This window comes from Denticeps clupeoides, chromosome 3 (genome assembly GCF_900700375.1).
Source record: "Denticeps clupeoides chromosome 3, fDenClu1.1, whole genome shotgun sequence".
NCBI lineage: Eukaryota > Metazoa > Chordata > Actinopteri > Clupeiformes > Denticipitidae > Denticeps > Denticeps clupeoides.
This window is the reverse complement of record NC_041709.1, coordinates 30,593,503-30,609,659: the sequence shown is the minus strand read 5'-3', so window position 1 is coordinate 30,609,659 and position 16,157 is coordinate 30,593,503. Positions and strand designations below refer to the sequence as shown.

Here is a 16,157-nt window from a genome sequence, read left to right as displayed (position 1 = left end):
GACGGTAATAGCCGCTCTTGTTGGTGTCGGGAGAATGGGAGCGAAATCCGAGGAAACAGAGCGGTGTGATGTTCAATGTGTGTGACATATCTGTGTGTGTGTGTGTGTGTGTGTGTGGGTGGGTGTAGGTAATGCAGCACCCAACCGATGGTGGCCAAATCCTGGGTCTACACAGCAACGTGAAGGAGGCTCCGGTTCGTGCTGCAGAACTGAGTGTGTTTTCACTCTCCAGCCAACCCATCGACCCAGAGGACAGCAGTGGCCAAACAGGAGCCAAGGCCAAAGCCTTGGGTCAGTACACACACACACATTCTTTTCTTTTTTTTAACACCTATTAAAAAAAGTGTAACTTTTTGAATGTAACAGTATTCTATTTGATACCAACACACTTCATGAGAACACACACCTTCACATGCATAAACATTCTTGTCTGTTTCTTGAGCATGAAATCATGATCAACCTCACATTTTGCAATAATTACCCATGCAGCGAGTTTCCGTCTCTTAACTCCGGCCAAACTACATGTTAAATATAAAAGCAGGTGGGGTCAAGGGCATCCCATTAATCCACACGAAGCCTACGGGGCAGGCCCTTCCTCTCATCTTTTGCCAGGACACAGCCGCTGAGGGCCAGTCTGGCCTGGTGACAGATGAGCCGGAATCGCTGCCGATTCCAGAGCTCTCCATCCCGTTACTGTCTGCCCTACTGATTCATTTCTCCCTGCTAACGCAGCCACTTTTATACTGATGACAATTCACAGTTCATGCTTTATTCAGAGATGAGGGTTAAGACAAAATTGGTTTGAATCCTTTCTGTTCCAAAAGCTTGCAAATGTTCTATAACAATTTTGTAAAGTGTAAAGTGTAAAGAAAATCCTTAAAATATCAATTAACAGTTTCCTGTGCCAGTGATTGGGTAAATTTCTGTAACTGGCCTCATTTCCTATTTAAGTCCAATTGCTTAATTATGGTCAATTGTATCCCTCATCTTCCCAGAGTGACTTTTTGTTGCTCTTCCGTTCTATTAGATCGCTCTCCAGACATGGATAACTACTCAGAGGAGGATGACGACAGCTACTCCTCTGAGCAGGAGGCCAGCGATGATGCTGCCCAGGGCCAGGTCAGACCATGACACTTTCGTTATGCTTCTCAGTGCTTGCACAATGAAATCAGGAAGTGTTTCCATCTCCGCCACATCTGCGGTTGTATTTACCATGCTTACATTGTGTATGCTGCAGGATCTGTATGATGAAGACGATGAGGTCCAGAGAAAGCCAAAGAAATCCCGCCGGAAAATGATCAGAACCACCTCCATGACCCGAGTAAGGAGTAAAATATGAGTGGCTGATTTCTGGTCAGCTTTAAACATTCCTACATCCCACCACAAATAAGGAAGAACAGGTTTCAGTCAGACAAAGAATGAACCATGACATTTTAAGTATATTTTGACCACAGATGTACTCTATGTAATCTGTAAAGCAAGTTCATTTAAGGACATGGTATAGTCTCTCATTCTGTATTCAGCTTTATTGCTAAAAACATAGCCGCACATGTGCACACACACACACACACACACACACACACACACAAAAGCAGTTTTTGTGATTTTGTTAAAACAAAGCATATATGTGCATGTTGGGTGGATTGCCTAGTCTCTGACCTCATGTGCCACTGTTTGGCTGGACATCCGGGCAAGTCTTTTTCTAGAAGGCTCCAGAAGGTGGTGGACTAATCCTCTCAGGCTAAGCTGGGGCACAAGACCAAAAGTGTCATCCTGGGATCAGAGCATCTAGGACAGGACCCACATAGACAAACGACAGATATGCAGGATGCAAAACAAACACAGCATTAGTTGTAATGTACACTACGTAACAAGCTGTACTAAAGCAAGTTCTTGACGTCCAGTGAGCATATTTAAAAAAAAAAAACATAATTTTAAGTAAAAATTGCGCCGAACCAATAAAATCGCATATGTTGATAGCCATGATGTAGTTTCCACAGGCATCTAGCGAACAAGCGTTCACACAGATTCTAAGTAAACAACACAGACAAAAGCATGCAAGAGCGCTGAAATATGAATGTATGTATACACACACCCAAACACACATTAATCTCTGAAAGCCATATTAAATATTTCTGTCAAAATGCCTTCGGGGGCTGTTTATCTTTGACTTCTGGCTTTGTGCCTGGCCTCGGGTTCGCCCATGTGTTAAAAAAAAATTGTTTTATGTTCACTGAGCTCACCCGAGGTTCACGCTGGCTAATCTGTTTAGACGCGAGTTCCCTATTTTATGCCTGACCTGACCGCGGAGCTTTGAAAGTCTTTGTTTACGTTGACTGCCTTGCCGCTTTTTTTTTTTTTAATCCTGTCTAGCAGCAAGGGTAATCCGCCATTCTCATTTCTTACGGGTTCAGTGAGGGTTGAGGATTTCTGGCTGTCAAGGACCCTGATTGGCCTCACTGGGACCATAAACGTCAAATGATTGAACAAACAAACAAACGTTTGTCCACACAGATATATAATTTCATTGTACATTATGCTAATATATTACTTGACTATATAGAGTACTGTTTTCAACCTTCCACTAAATGCAGCTTTTGCATGGGGCTTGTTTGCCAGTGTAAGATTAAAGACATCCTCTGGATTTTCTGTCACACAGGATTTTAGAATGATGTGTTTAAAATGGGAGGAGCCAGATGATTGTCGATTCTCGCACACGCTGTTTCATCATTGTTAATTAAATCTCCGCCCATCTGTTTATTTACAAGAGAACAAGCCCCTTAGCGTGCAGAGTGCGTTTGGCGCCGGAATGAAAGTATTTATTTCCCCCTTTTTATTCCCTTTCCTCAGCCCTCCTCAGGGCTACTGTCAAAACATGGTGCCAGTGCATATTGAGTATGTTACTGTAATAATGAGAAGTAAATGAAAGACACAGGTTTCCATTATCTCTCTTTCTCCCCTCTCCCTCCTCCCCCTCTCTGAATAGCAACCCAACTTTAAGCAGAAGTTTGTGGCCCTTCTGAAGCGGTTCAAAGTAACAGATGAGGTAAGGGTCTTTTCACTTTTATTTTTATTTTTTTTAACATTCTGTGCCTCTAGAAGCACTGCCAAAATAACTCTGTGAAAAAGAAAGGGGATGAAAGAAGGGAAATGCCTCTCTGTATGCAGATCTTTCCTTTCCTTCCACACTTCTCTCATTCATCCCGCCATCAAGGCAGCTGTGAAATGCACCCATTATTAAAACAGCCGTGAGCGCCGTCCCTGATTACATTTGCAGATAGGGATTCTCCCAGCCGCCTCTTATTGGAACATGATATAATAACAAGCCGGGCGGCGGCGGGGGGAAAACCAAAGATAAATTGTCATAATAACTGCTGAGAGTGGGGGGACTGGACGGCCGAATGGCCAGCGTGTGTCCTGCTTCCCTGTCTCCAGCGGGTGGGGGGGCTTTAATGAACCTGCACCAGCCCTGCTGGGGCTTTCTGCCTCCACTTCACATAATTGATTTTAGGTTGGTTGGCTCAGGGCTGCCAGCAACTGTTTGACCCCGTGACCTTCCTGTCCTGCTGTTCTCCCGTCATCCCCTTCCACCCCCGAGTCAAACAGGAAGTGGGCTGAATGTGCCAGGTCAACCGAGGCACAGTTCATAACTAGGACAGCAATTGTTCAGCAGTTTTTTTTTTTTTTGGCCTGGTCCATGCTACAGCAGCTTTATGGGGGTGTTTTTAGGACATTTCAAAGACAATAAACCAAGGATCTCCTCTGAAGTGTCTGAAAAGTGTTGCTTTGTTTTGCAAGCTGTCGACAACAGTGGACTAAGAGAGTCATTCCACGTAGTATAGTACATATACAGACCTTCCATGTTTGATACAGAATAATTTTTTTTTGCTGTCCATTCCACCCCCTTTTTTCCCCATCTTACTTCAATTCCATGATGACTGGAGCCAAACGTCCTGATTGACGGAACACATAGGAATTCCACATGACCAAGCACTGCAGAGCAATGTTGTAGAGCATTGTTATTAAGAGCAGGTTGAGTAATAAAGATGTTGAAGGGGTTACTGACCTACTATCTTTGACAAAAAGTTCATATTTCCTTAATACTGTTTCAAGAAATACTTAAAATAACTCAAGTGATTGGTGGTCAAAGTTTATTGTAATAACATGCGCTGAAGGAGGTTAAATCTGCAACTCAACACCATCTAGACTGAAGTTCTAACATCAAAGCTCTGTAGTGTGATTGGCCAGTCGTGGTCCTCTGAGATGATTGATAGTGTAGTTTGGCCTATGTTGTGATTGGCTGCAGCTCAGGATGTTGGCCTTGGTTGAAAGGTTCGGAAGACAATAGCAGGAGGCTGAGAGGCGAAGAGTAAATCTTGGCCACTAAACTCATTTAGGCCATCAGAAGCACGATTAATCAGTGTCTCACCCCTGTCCTCTAATGAAAGTTCCAGGTGTTTTTGTATGTAATTAGTCGCTTCCTCCCCTGGGCATCGATCATGGGGGCGCTGGCAGAACGTGGCTCACGGCAGTTTCATTTTAAAAGCTGCAAAGGACGCGTCACATTAAATTGTGCCACCTTGCCTCGCCATGGACCGCGGGCATCCATCAGGGCTGGGATCTGCTGATAGATTAGTCAGCCTGTCGCCTGTGGCCCGCGAAAATCAGCACAGACGCCAGCTCAGCGCCTCAGCACTCAGCCGACTGCTCCGCCTGAGCCATGCTCCACTGGGTTACTGTGGCCAAGTGTGTGTGTCTGATTGTGCCGTGGTTGGACTTTTTCACTTTACTTTACATTACATTACATTACATTTTTTCCACAGTTGTCACAGGCTGTCATAGCCCTTACCTAGAGCAACTTCCAATCAGTAGTTACAGGGACAGTCCCCCTGCAGCGTCTCGCTCAGGGACATGGTGGTAGTAAGTGGGGTTTTAGACATTGTGGTCTTCCATAGACGAGTGCAACAACCACCCACAACTCACTTCTGCGGTGCATTTCTTTTCTTTTTCTTCTCTGTGAGCTCAGGTTCTGGACTCAGACCCTGTGGACCAGACCCAGGAGGTGGAGGAGGATCTGGACCTGCTGTACGACAGTCTGGAGGTCTACAATCAGAGCGACAGCGGCCCAGAGATGGAAGACAACGAGAGCGTCTTGAGCACACCCAAACCCAAACTCAAGTACGCCCGCCACACCTCGTGTATCAATGCAGATTCCATATCTTCAGCCAAAACTTCCGTTCCATTCTATTATTTCTTATAAGCAGAACCACATTTGTTCTGCCACAACACTTTTATATTTACATTTACAGCATTTAGCCAGAGCGACTTACAATCAGTAGTTACAGGGACAGTCCCCCCCTGGAGCAACTTAGGGTTAAGTGTCTTGTTCAGGGACACAATGGTAGTAAGTGGGATTTGAACCTGGGTCTTCTGGTTCATAGGCAAGTGTGTTTTCCACTAGGCTACTACCACCCTACTACACACCATCTGCTTCAGGACAAAACACTGTCCTCAAGGATGGTTTTCTATGACTCAGTGAGTCATAGGTGAAATGTTGACTTCATTAAAATTCACGACTGCGTCTCTGTATTTCTTTACTCTGTAATCTCTCGCACCGCACACAAACTGGCCCTCTATTTGGTGGCACTCTAGTCCAGATGTTTTCTCTGTTCCCAAACCTGCCATGTGTGCATAAATGCTTTAACTATGGCTTTTAGACACACCTTTATTAGGAGTCCCATGTGCCAGTGCTAGTTTCTTAATCGCTTTGTTGCCAGAGATTGTGAGCAGGTATTTGGGCCGTTCCCCATGACGTCTCTGTAGAAGCAGGATGCTGAGTCATATGTTGCAGTAATGTGGTATGCATGCCCAAACTGGTCCCAATGACGACACAGAAAAGCCTAATCGTCGCTGAGTGCTCGCCCCCACCATGTGTGGCAAATTTCGGCGTAGCTGTTTCCTCTTCCTCCACATCTAACTGTCAGGAGATCCTGTACAACCTCCCACGTTGCAGAATTTCTTGTTAGGGGTTCCTTTTGTGTGTGTGGTCACTCACTCCTCATCCACATGTAAGGGAATTACTGTATCTGGTGTGTGTAATCTCATATGTTTTTGTGTGTGTGTGTGTGTGTGTGTGTGTGTGTGTGTGTTTGTACATTCTGCAGGCCATTCTTTGAGGGTATGTCCCACTCCAGCTCCCAGACAGAGATCGGCAGCCTGCATAGTCAGAAGAGTCAGCCAAGAGACTCGGCCTGTTTGGTGAGCTTCACATAGCTGCTGATTTACCCAACACAGATCTGTAGCATACCAAATATTCCCAACACACAGGTCTGTAGCGTATCCCATACGCCAAACGCTAATCTCTGACAATAATGATCTGACTAATGAATGCTACGGTCCCCACAACATCACCAACACTGAGACAACACATAAACCATGCCCACATATCCCCAGTAGGCGGGCTCTTGCAAAGTAACCCACTCTATTGGCTGAAATACATTACATCGTTTTTACATTTTCAAGCAGATACCCATCTACCCGACACGGGGATCTGTAGTCTACCAGACACTCCCGACGAGCAGAACTTAAGTCTATCAGACACTCCTGACACGCAGAACTTAAGTCTACCAGACATTCCCGACACTCTAAATACAACCACTGTAACCAACACAGAGATCTTCAGTATAACAGAGTTTCCTAACACAGAGATTTACAGCTGTACATATCAAACAACATACACCACATACACAGGCGTATTACATATATACCTAATATATCAAACACATATATCTACAGCACATAAGAAAGAGCGCCTACACAGATTTACTCCAAATGAATGTAACAGATTACCGGCGTGCCTCATTCATCACTGCACATCTCAGATGGTCGGTGGCATTGATTGTTTGCAACTGCTGTTTCAGCACCAATGAATACTGATTCACCATAACCAACGGCGCCCCCTGCATGTGAGGGTCTGCAGTCTCACGCTGTGTTGTGCTCCTGTAGGGAGGTGACCTGCTGAATGTGGAGAAGAGCAAAACCCCAGGGGGCCGGTACCCAGACGAGGGCTCAGTGCTGGAGCCGTGCCCAGCGGTGAGTGAGCCGGCAGGCGTTTAGATTACTGTTCAGATGGGTGGTCTACGCGTCTCTCTCTCTCTCTCTGCGTTCTCTCGCTCTCTTTATCTCTCTGTCCTCCAGTGCAGATGTTTTCTCATATTCATAAATCAGCTCCTGTCTGTCTGTCTGTCTTCACTCTGTTAGTGAGAAAGAGCCTGCAAACACAGAGACATCCATTATACCGTCCCCGCTCAGCTGACCACGCACACGTATCACAGGGCTGCTCAGCTCACAGAGAGAGAGAAGGCGCGTAATGAGGGGAGAAAGATAGATTTGCAGACTGGTGGAGGACAGAAAACATCAGTTGTTGCTCTTCACAAGGATAGTGGAGGAGTGACAAGCAATTCTTTTAAATTAAAGTTTTATTTTCTGCTTGTGTTTCCTTTTTATACTGTTGTCACCCAGCGCAGTCCCTTTGTTTTCTTTACAGGTGTTTTTTTTTTTGTTTTTTTTCCCCTCCCTCCTCCCTCTTTCTGTCTCTTTCTCTCTCTCTCTCACACACACACACACACACAAACACACATTCTCTTTCACTTGAAGAGACAAGGCCATCTGGGCCTCTTTTTATTCCAGCGATTTGTCACTATTGTCACCAGACCTTGCTAGCATGAGCGTTACCATGACAACCGATTAACATGCACATAATATGCCCAAAGATACAGGCATAGCTTTTTTTTGTTAGCTTTTTATTGTTTTTAAAGGAATGCCTGTTTTTTGTGTTTTGTGTTTTTTGCTGTATAGGAGGAGGAGGCAGGTGTGGTGGCTGGAATGGGCGACACAATCGCCAACTGGGACGTGAGCACAGACAAGCTGGCCGGCAGTGTAGGCAAACTGTGCAAGACTGAGTCGCAGAGCCACATGTCGCCCAGGTAACAGCACCACGCTGGCAAACATCTGCCATATGCTCCACGCTTTGAATGTAGCGGAATAATCACATCGGCCAAAATACAGAACAGCGGCTGAAAGGGCAAGAGAAAATGCTCAGACATTCTGAAAACCACATGTCCTCACCCAAATACAAGATGTTAGTAGCCAGCAAGCCCATGACACAGGAGCTAACCTGATCTGATCTGTTTCATTTGCATTATGATGTAAATTTATTTAACCCGCAAAGGGCATGTTTGCATTCTCTACTCGCCTTGGCACCGGTTATCTCTGGGTTCTCCAGTTTCCTCCTCCTGCCCTAAGGCATGAACGCTAGGTGAATTGGTGGCTATACATTGTCTGTAAGCGTGGGTTTTTGAGTGAGTGTGTGTGTGTGTGTGTGTGTGTGTGTGTGTGCGCGTGCTGTGTTGGCCGGGCGCCCAATATCCCAGGATGGGCTCCAGCAGCCGTGAACTATGCAGTTATATAAGAGAAAGTGTGTGATTGTGCATCAATAATCTTAATTGTTTCTTATTAAAATCCATGTCCCAAGGAGCAGTGTACTGTAAATGTGTAAGATTGTGGAAATCATACAGTGTGTGGCTGTTGTGGCTCTTTTTCATAACATTAATATTTGGGTGACACAGTGTCATGCGTTCATACTGGACTACACTCTGGCTCTGTGAACATCCGTATGATGTTTCGCTGGAGCACTGAGACAAAAGATCTAAACCACGTCTCTTTCTTTTTGATTTGCAGTAAAACGGACAACAAGCTGCCGAGACGCACCCGCAGCACCTCCATGAAAGACCGACAGAACTCGAAAGCACAGAGTGACCGCACAAGCAGCATCGACAGCGAGACGTCACCAGACTCGCGACTCACTGTGCAGGTATTTTATATCAATAGACCTCGTATTACATTACTTTATTGAACACATACGTGTGTGTATATATACATTTCTGTGCAAAGGTCTTAGGCGGCAGTACAAAACAAGGGATAATCTATGATGCAAGCAATTTTAACGTAACAAAAATAAACTGTATGTCACACATTGATCAGACATTGTTTACCCAATCCATTATTTTTTTATTTATTGTGATTAAACAATGACATTTTGTGTAGCGAAAGATACACTATTGTTTTCCACCAGTAGAACCTTGCTTGTAGGAGATCATTCGTTATTCTACAGAGTTGGGAGAGACCAACCCACAAGTTCTTGCTGCATTTCTCTAGATTTCAACAGTCAGAGTTACTATTGGGAGAATGACAACCCCTTAGTTTCACTACTGTATATATATTTTTCTTGGTGCGGCAATGAGTATGCTGCAGAACAATTTTAAGTAAATCATTTTAAGGTGGCACTCGTTTGGTCTGCTGCTTCCTGACTTCCTCTTCCTGTTTCAGGTTCCAAGGAAGTCAGTGTACGACCAGCTAAACCAGATCCTGAACTCCGACGAGCAGCTTCCTGAGAGCATAATCCTCATCAACACTACAGACTGGCAGGGCCAGGTGTGTGTTTGCTGCGGTATGCCCTAGTGCATACGTGCATATGCATACTTGCGTGTATCTGTGTGCATTCTGCCCAGCACTGGTGCCATGTGGCTTACAGTCAGCCCCATTCTTACCTGCTGAGGGGCTTATTGCTCCTCCGGTTCCCTGCACCTACTCCCTCCTCATCTCTTCATCCCTACTCTATTTCGGTTTTCCTTCCTCGTCCTTTCATTAGATTTCTACTGGACTTGTAATTATTTTCAACCACTGAGAAGATTAACTTTATAGTGTTTTCATTCAGACCATCATACAGCCAGGGCTGGGATGGGGATGGATCATACATCCATCTCCTCCCTTTTGCCTCTGTTCTCTAAACTCTTAATGCTCCTACTATATCACTGTTGTAGACGTCTCAAGACCACACCCACTAACAACATGCTGATTATCAGTTCTTTAATTCAGGCACTCTGGTTGGTGAACTACTGAAAGTGACCTTAACGAATGGCGTAATATGTGCCCATACTGCTGATTATTTCTCATGATTACCTGATGTACTAAGCGACTCTCTTCCTTAGTGCTTTTTTATTATTAAACCATGACCACAGAATTTGCCATTCATGCAAATTTTTATATAAAGCAGATATTTCTGCTCAGTAACTTTGCTGATTTTAATGAAGGCCTCATCCAGAAGACCTTCTGGTGGGATGTATAATTTTAGCTCTTGCCCTTTTCTCCTCAAGCCTTGCGCTCACATTTCTGACCCTCTTTTTTGCTCTCCTTCTCCGTCCTTGTTGACTTTCTCATTTTTTTCTTTTTTTTTTGGTCCCAATCCATCTCTCTGTGTGTGTGGACATCTGTCGTCTTGGTGAAATGAAATGTCGTGCTTGCTCAATGCACCGTCTCTTTGCACAGTACTTGTCCGAGGTCCTCCACGAGAACCAACAGCCCATCGTCTCCACCGTCTCCGGAGCCGACGTCCAGGCCGCCTTCAACACTATCGTCACCCGCATCCAGCGCTTGTGAGTTCAGTAATTCTCTTCAGAAGCTCTTCTGGTCTTTTTTGTTGTTGTTGTTTGTTAAACACCAGCTTTAAATGCTGCACAGATCATCCCACAAACTGAGCACATAATTGCCACGTAATCCTGACATTTTCCACGGCCGGCGATTAACCCCCATTTTCTTTAAAGCTGCTTTACAACAACAATTAAAAAAAAACCCTGAACCACATCACGTCCTTTTTCAGCTGTAACTGCAACGCCCAGACGCCCCCCACTATTAAAGTGGCGGTTGCCGGAGACCAGAGTTACCTCAGCGCCATCCTCAGGTGTTTTGTGGAACAGCTGGCCAACAAGACACCCGACTGGCTGAGTTACATCCGCTTCCTGGTCATCCCCATCGGTAAAACTGACCTCTTCTAATCTTTAATTGATCTAGAATTGCATGTTAAATTATTATTTTTTGAAATGGACACCATTCTAAAGGATGTAGCTTTAGAAATAAGAGGGCTGCTAAACTGGACCCATTTACCCATTAGCACAGTGGTCCAAAGTGGACAGTGGACTTGTTAAAGTAGACATTCTTTTTCTTCTGTGCTTTATTTTATTTTATTTTATTTTTTTTAGGATGCCACCCTTTGGCAAAATATATTTCCTCCTTTGACAGCAAGTTCAACAGCATTTTCATGGATGCCGGGTGGAGGGATGTTTTCGGGAGACTGGAAGCTCCTACGTCAGGTATGGAGCCCACACAGCTTTGTTGAATCATGAAGCATAAATCTGACTTATTGACATAAATATGGTTAAACTAGTTATTTCTGTCAGTTCTCCTGCGGCAGTTCAGTATCATCATAAAGCCTTCTGCTGGGGGAATGGTCTAGTCACCATAGCTTACGCACGGGTTTCTTTACCAATAAACAGAATTGTGCGTTTGGAATCTGTTTTAGAAAGGGGTGCACAAACCTGGTGCACGAGCGCTCCAAACAACACACGTCAACCAAGCATCATTGCCCTTGAAAAGGTGCAACAATAAGTAACTTATCAGTAACTTATAAGAATGATCAAATATTATATCAAGGAGTCCATATTGTACATAGAATAGCAATGTCTCATGCCTAGTGATTGTGTAGGATGTAGGATATGAACAATATAGAAGTGGGCAGTGAAGTGTCAATAAGCGATGTTATCTCAGCAGCGGGTCGAGAAGTCATCGGTAATGACCCGTTATCGTAGAGTGGCGGCCCTGGGCTGCGACCCGCTGTGATAAGCCGCGCTGATGGTTTTTGCAGATAACATTGATGTGAACGGGCGCGTGAGTCAGTACCTGGCAGGAGCCAACGTGTCCCATCACTTCCCCATCTCCGAGGCCATGCTCACATACAAGCAGAAGAGGTACGTCACGCCAGCATGTTTGTGTGTGTGTAGTGCATGTGAATGAGTGCAGGCTTGTGCTTCTACCCAGAACAGACTATGATAATGTGTGTGTGTGTGTGTGTGAGTGCCTGCAGCTCTCTGCTCAAATTGTTAAATCAACTTAATATGTTGATACTCTCCGGCTCCCACTCCATCGTCCAATTAGTACTGCTCGTCTGGAAGCAGTGCCAACTCCAGCATGCATTCTGCTCATAGATTAAGAATGTTGCCGTTCAAACCTCTACACAATGTCACGCCAATCGATGCGTTCATTTTCTTCATGGCACATGATCAAAGGCGAGAAAAATTGGATTGGTTTAGACCTCGGATCTCCCGATCTTTCTGTAGGTGTCTTTTTGAATGTTTTGTAGAAGCCAGACTTTTTTTTTTAAACGGCAGACGTACTTTAACGCTGTTGCATTATGGGTTTTTGTCTCCCTTTTCTTTTGTTTGCATTCAAGGAAGAGAAGTTTGTATTTTGATTTTTACATCAGGTACCCGATACAATGTTGGCTTTTTTTGGTTTGACGCTTCCCTCTCGTTCGTTCCTGTTTGTGGTGAAAAACACTTTCATCGTGTGTCCGCGTCTGCCTACTGACCCTCTGATGTGCGTTTTTTATTTTGTGTGTGTGTTGGTGTTTCTAATCTGTTCTTGTATATCTCATGCACCTTTATTTCGATTTGGCTTGGTTTGGTTTGGTGTTTTTTTTTTTTTTCCTGTGTGGCTTAACCTGTAACCGCTGTTTTTTTAGCTGACATTAAATAACATTGTAGAAACTAGGAATATATTCAGTAGGCTTGGAAGTCAGTAAAAGGTGTTTCATTTGTATAGTCATCAGGAAGCATCTCAAGTTGGAGCTGTGAACCTGCTGTCAGGCCTGCATATGCTCCCTCCTGCAGAGGGGAAAAATCACTATATAAACTCTTTAATATCTATAGATTAAAATGTGATATATTACATATATACACATTTTACTTTAATGAAACACAATAGAGCATTAAATGCACATGTGCGTGTTACAGACCAGGCAGGAATAGTTAGCTTTTTTTCCTCTTTGTAGCTGGGATAGAAAGGAAATCTTTTATTCCAGATTACTTTAAATGAAAAGCTAACTGAATGGCAAAGAATACATATTGCATTTAATTTAAATAATAGCAATTATTTTTCATGATTCTAAGGAATGGCTGTATTATTAATAATAAGAGGGGATTTATAATTTAGGCAAAAAAATTCATTCATAACTGGAATCTTTGCATTTGGCAGAGGAGACACACACTAGGAAGAGGGTTTTATAATGGTGGGACATAATGGCGGGTAGAGGGCACCGCGGCCGTCTCTCTGGAGACGCTCTTCATTTGGTTTCCATCTCCCACAAGAAGGACGAGCACATAAACACAAAGGTCAGGCAGCCAATTAGCGCTCTCTCCTGAAGCGAGAGAGAAAAGAGGGCTGAGTGGAATGGGTTCAGAGCTCGGGCCTTTCACTGCGAGGGACATGACAATCGTGGAGAGAGAGGCTATCGTGAACTCCGCTGTGTTCAGTTCACCATTTCCAACCTGGAATGTCTGTAGCATGTCTGTAACGTGTGTTTGAAAACTGGCCCATCAGTCATTTCAGTTGGCCACTCTACTTTTGGCAGTTCTCCCTATTTTTTCTCCCTAAATTTTAATGCGTTGCCATGGAAACTTCAGCGTAATGTCAACTGGCTGAGACATGAGCTCACTTCAATAGACTGGAATTGATTAGTCTTTTTAGGAGGAAAAAGAAGAACTAAAACATTTTAAGGTTTACCCAATTCAATTCAGTTTGTTCAACATATCATGTCCTGACCTTGAAATATCCTTAGAACTCCTGAGATCTACCAGATCTACCCGATCCTAAGATCTACTAGACACTTAAAAGGTCATTGGATAGATCTGTTATCATCAACCTACACTGGCGATCTCACTTCCTCTACTATAATGGTGGAAATTCCACAATACATCTGTCTCCTTCTCATTGCCAAATTTTGTAACCTGTGTTTTTGAGAGATGTGCTGGCGTCTCTGTGTTTGACCTGCTGGTGGCGCTAGAATGCAAATAATATGACCGAATTTGTGTAGCAGTGAAGGCCTAGGGAAGACTTACATTTACAGCATTTATCAGACACCCTTATTCAGAGCGACTTACACTCAGTAGTTACAGGGACAGTCCCCCCCTGGAGCAACTTAGGGTTAAGTGTCTTGCTCGGAGACACAATGGTAGGAAGTGGGATTTGAACCTGGGTCTTCTGGTTCATAGGCGAGTGTGTTATCCACTTGGCTACTACCACCCTTTGGGGAATAAGGTACTATGCAGGCAGCCTGTCCATACGAACAGAACCTGAATATATCACAGATTCATTGATTTTGCCACCAGCAATAATAAGAAAAAATTTCAGTAATTATTTTTAGGCTTTTTTGCATGCATAATTCACCGTGAGGAACTCTTACTGTTGAACAGCTGTGAACAGTCCAGTAATTTCAGGCTTCACCAGTGAATTTCCATGAATAAGTTTCATCGCTGCGTATCGGCTGAGTATTTACTTCGCTGTGTGTAAATGCAGCCCCACCAGCCTCTACCCTTTCTGTCCATGCTTACACCTGATTGGCTCAGGCTGTAAGGAGCTGTTCCAGCATTCTCTCATCAACCCCTCCCACTTGCCATGGCATGATCCCGACCTCTGACCCCACAGCGAATGGGGTCATGTCTCATCCAGCCAGATCTGACATGCTGTCATGGCCACCCGGTTCCCCACATCACGCCTCCAGGGAACCGTTCACGCCGCGCACGGCATCAGGACCGCAGCGTGGAGCGTTGTGTCCGTGCCACACTAACCTTCTGCCCTCCTCTTCCTTCTTAGCCCTGACGAGGACTCCTGCCAGAAGTTTGTACCCTTCATTGGGGTAAGAGTCTCTATTTAATTGACGTTTTTGTGTGTCATTGGTTCAGCGGATTGAAAATCTTATTCTCTTCAATCAGTTGGTGAAAGTGGGAATAGTGGAGCACAGCCTGTCTACGTCGGGTAGGTCGCTTTCAATATAAACACCTTCCCCTGCAGTGCGATATGAAAACTGAGTGTCTGTATGGACCCCCTCTCCCTGCAGTGGACTCTGATGACTGTATGGTCGGGGGGGTGAACATGCTGGCCTCTCCTCCGCCGCCGACGGGGGCGCAGTACGGGAAAGAGATGACGGGCACTCCTCCCTCCTCCCCGTCTGTCTCCACCACGCTGTCTGGAGCTGGGTACACACAGCCTCGCACCCTCACATGCATGGACTTCACCATCCAGCTCCACAGACAGAAGAGCTTTAATACATTCCGTCATTTGGAGAAATGCTGCTTTTGTTAGTGATACGTTTATATTTTTCAAGTGTGTGTGTGTGTGTGTGTGTGTGTGTGTGTGCAGTTCTCCAGGCATTGGCGGGGAGGTGATGGGCCTGCAGGTGGACTACTGGACGCTGCAGGGCGCGGAGAAGCGCAAGGATGGGGAGAAGAGGGAGGCGGGGCTAAAAAACACACTGAAGAGCAACTTCCGCTCGCTGCAGGTCTCGCGCGTCCCCAATGGCAGCGAACTCACACCCCCACCCGGTATGGCCATGACCGTCGTCATGAAGGAGAAGAACAAGAAAGGTGAGGATGCAGAACCCGGTTCCCAATCAGAACATCTTCTGATGTATCTGGACTGGTAGTAACCTTGTGAGTAAGACACTTGCCTGTGAACCAGAAGACCATTAAGTCCCAGGTTCAAACCTCGCTTACTACCATCATGTCCCTGCGCAAGACACTTAACCCTCAGTGTCCCCAGTGGGACTGTCCCGGTAACTACTGATTTTAAGGCGCTCTGGATAATGGTGTCTGATAAAATGTTGTAAATGTAAAAATCATTTCATTTTCTTAAAGTAGTGTTTTAAAGTGAATGTTTGTTTGTTTGTGTGTGTGTGTGTGTGTGTGTGTGTGTGTGTGTGTGTGTGTGTGTGTGTCTGTGTGCACGCAACCAGTGATATTCCTCAGTAAGAAGCCCAAAGAGAAGGATGTGGACTCCAAGAGTCAAGTCATTGATGGAATCAGCAGACTTATCTGCACTGCCAAACATCAGCACACAATGCTGAGAGGTAACACACACACACACACACACACACACTAATTCTCATGCTGCGTTCATACACACTCACACACCCTCTCACTTAAACAAGCATGGCTGCATACAAACATGCATTTTCATGCTTAGAAGTGTAAAGAAAGCATGTGCCAAGC

At 44.8% G+C, this 16,157-nt stretch overlaps 1 protein-coding gene across 2 annotated transcripts in view; it reads left to right on the top strand.

The window, feature by feature from the left end:
• Positions 1-16,157, top strand: part of LOC114786240 (phosphofurin acidic cluster sorting protein 2-like) — a 38,078-nt gene that overhangs the window by 20,424 nt on the left and 1,497 nt on the right. The window contains exons 5-24 of one of the 2 annotated variants that reach the window (XM_028973197.1): positions 129-291; positions 1,028-1,119; positions 1,238-1,321; positions 2,987-3,046; positions 5,027-5,178; positions 6,165-6,258; positions 7,006-7,092; positions 7,858-7,985; positions 8,740-8,872; positions 9,388-9,492; positions 10,387-10,493; positions 10,718-10,872; positions 11,097-11,207; positions 11,759-11,861; positions 12,344-12,376; positions 14,764-14,806; positions 14,883-14,925; positions 15,008-15,146; positions 15,310-15,533; positions 15,902-16,015. In XM_028973197.1, coding sequence (XP_028829030.1) covers positions 129-291; positions 1,028-1,119; positions 1,238-1,321; positions 2,987-3,046; positions 5,027-5,178; positions 6,165-6,258; positions 7,006-7,092; positions 7,858-7,985; positions 8,740-8,872; positions 9,388-9,492; positions 10,387-10,493; positions 10,718-10,872; positions 11,097-11,207; positions 11,759-11,861; positions 12,344-12,376; positions 14,764-14,806; positions 14,883-14,925; positions 15,008-15,146; positions 15,310-15,533; positions 15,902-16,015 — 2,170 coding nt within the window. The remainder of the gene's footprint in view (positions 1-128; positions 292-1,027; positions 1,120-1,237; positions 1,322-2,986; positions 3,047-5,026; positions 5,179-6,164; positions 6,259-7,005; positions 7,093-7,857; positions 7,986-8,739; positions 8,873-9,387; positions 9,493-10,386; positions 10,494-10,717; positions 10,873-11,096; positions 11,208-11,758; positions 11,862-12,343; positions 12,377-14,763; positions 14,807-14,882; positions 14,926-15,007; positions 15,147-15,309; positions 15,534-15,901; positions 16,016-16,157) is intronic. The other variant, XM_028973198.1, reaches the window with a different exon arrangement.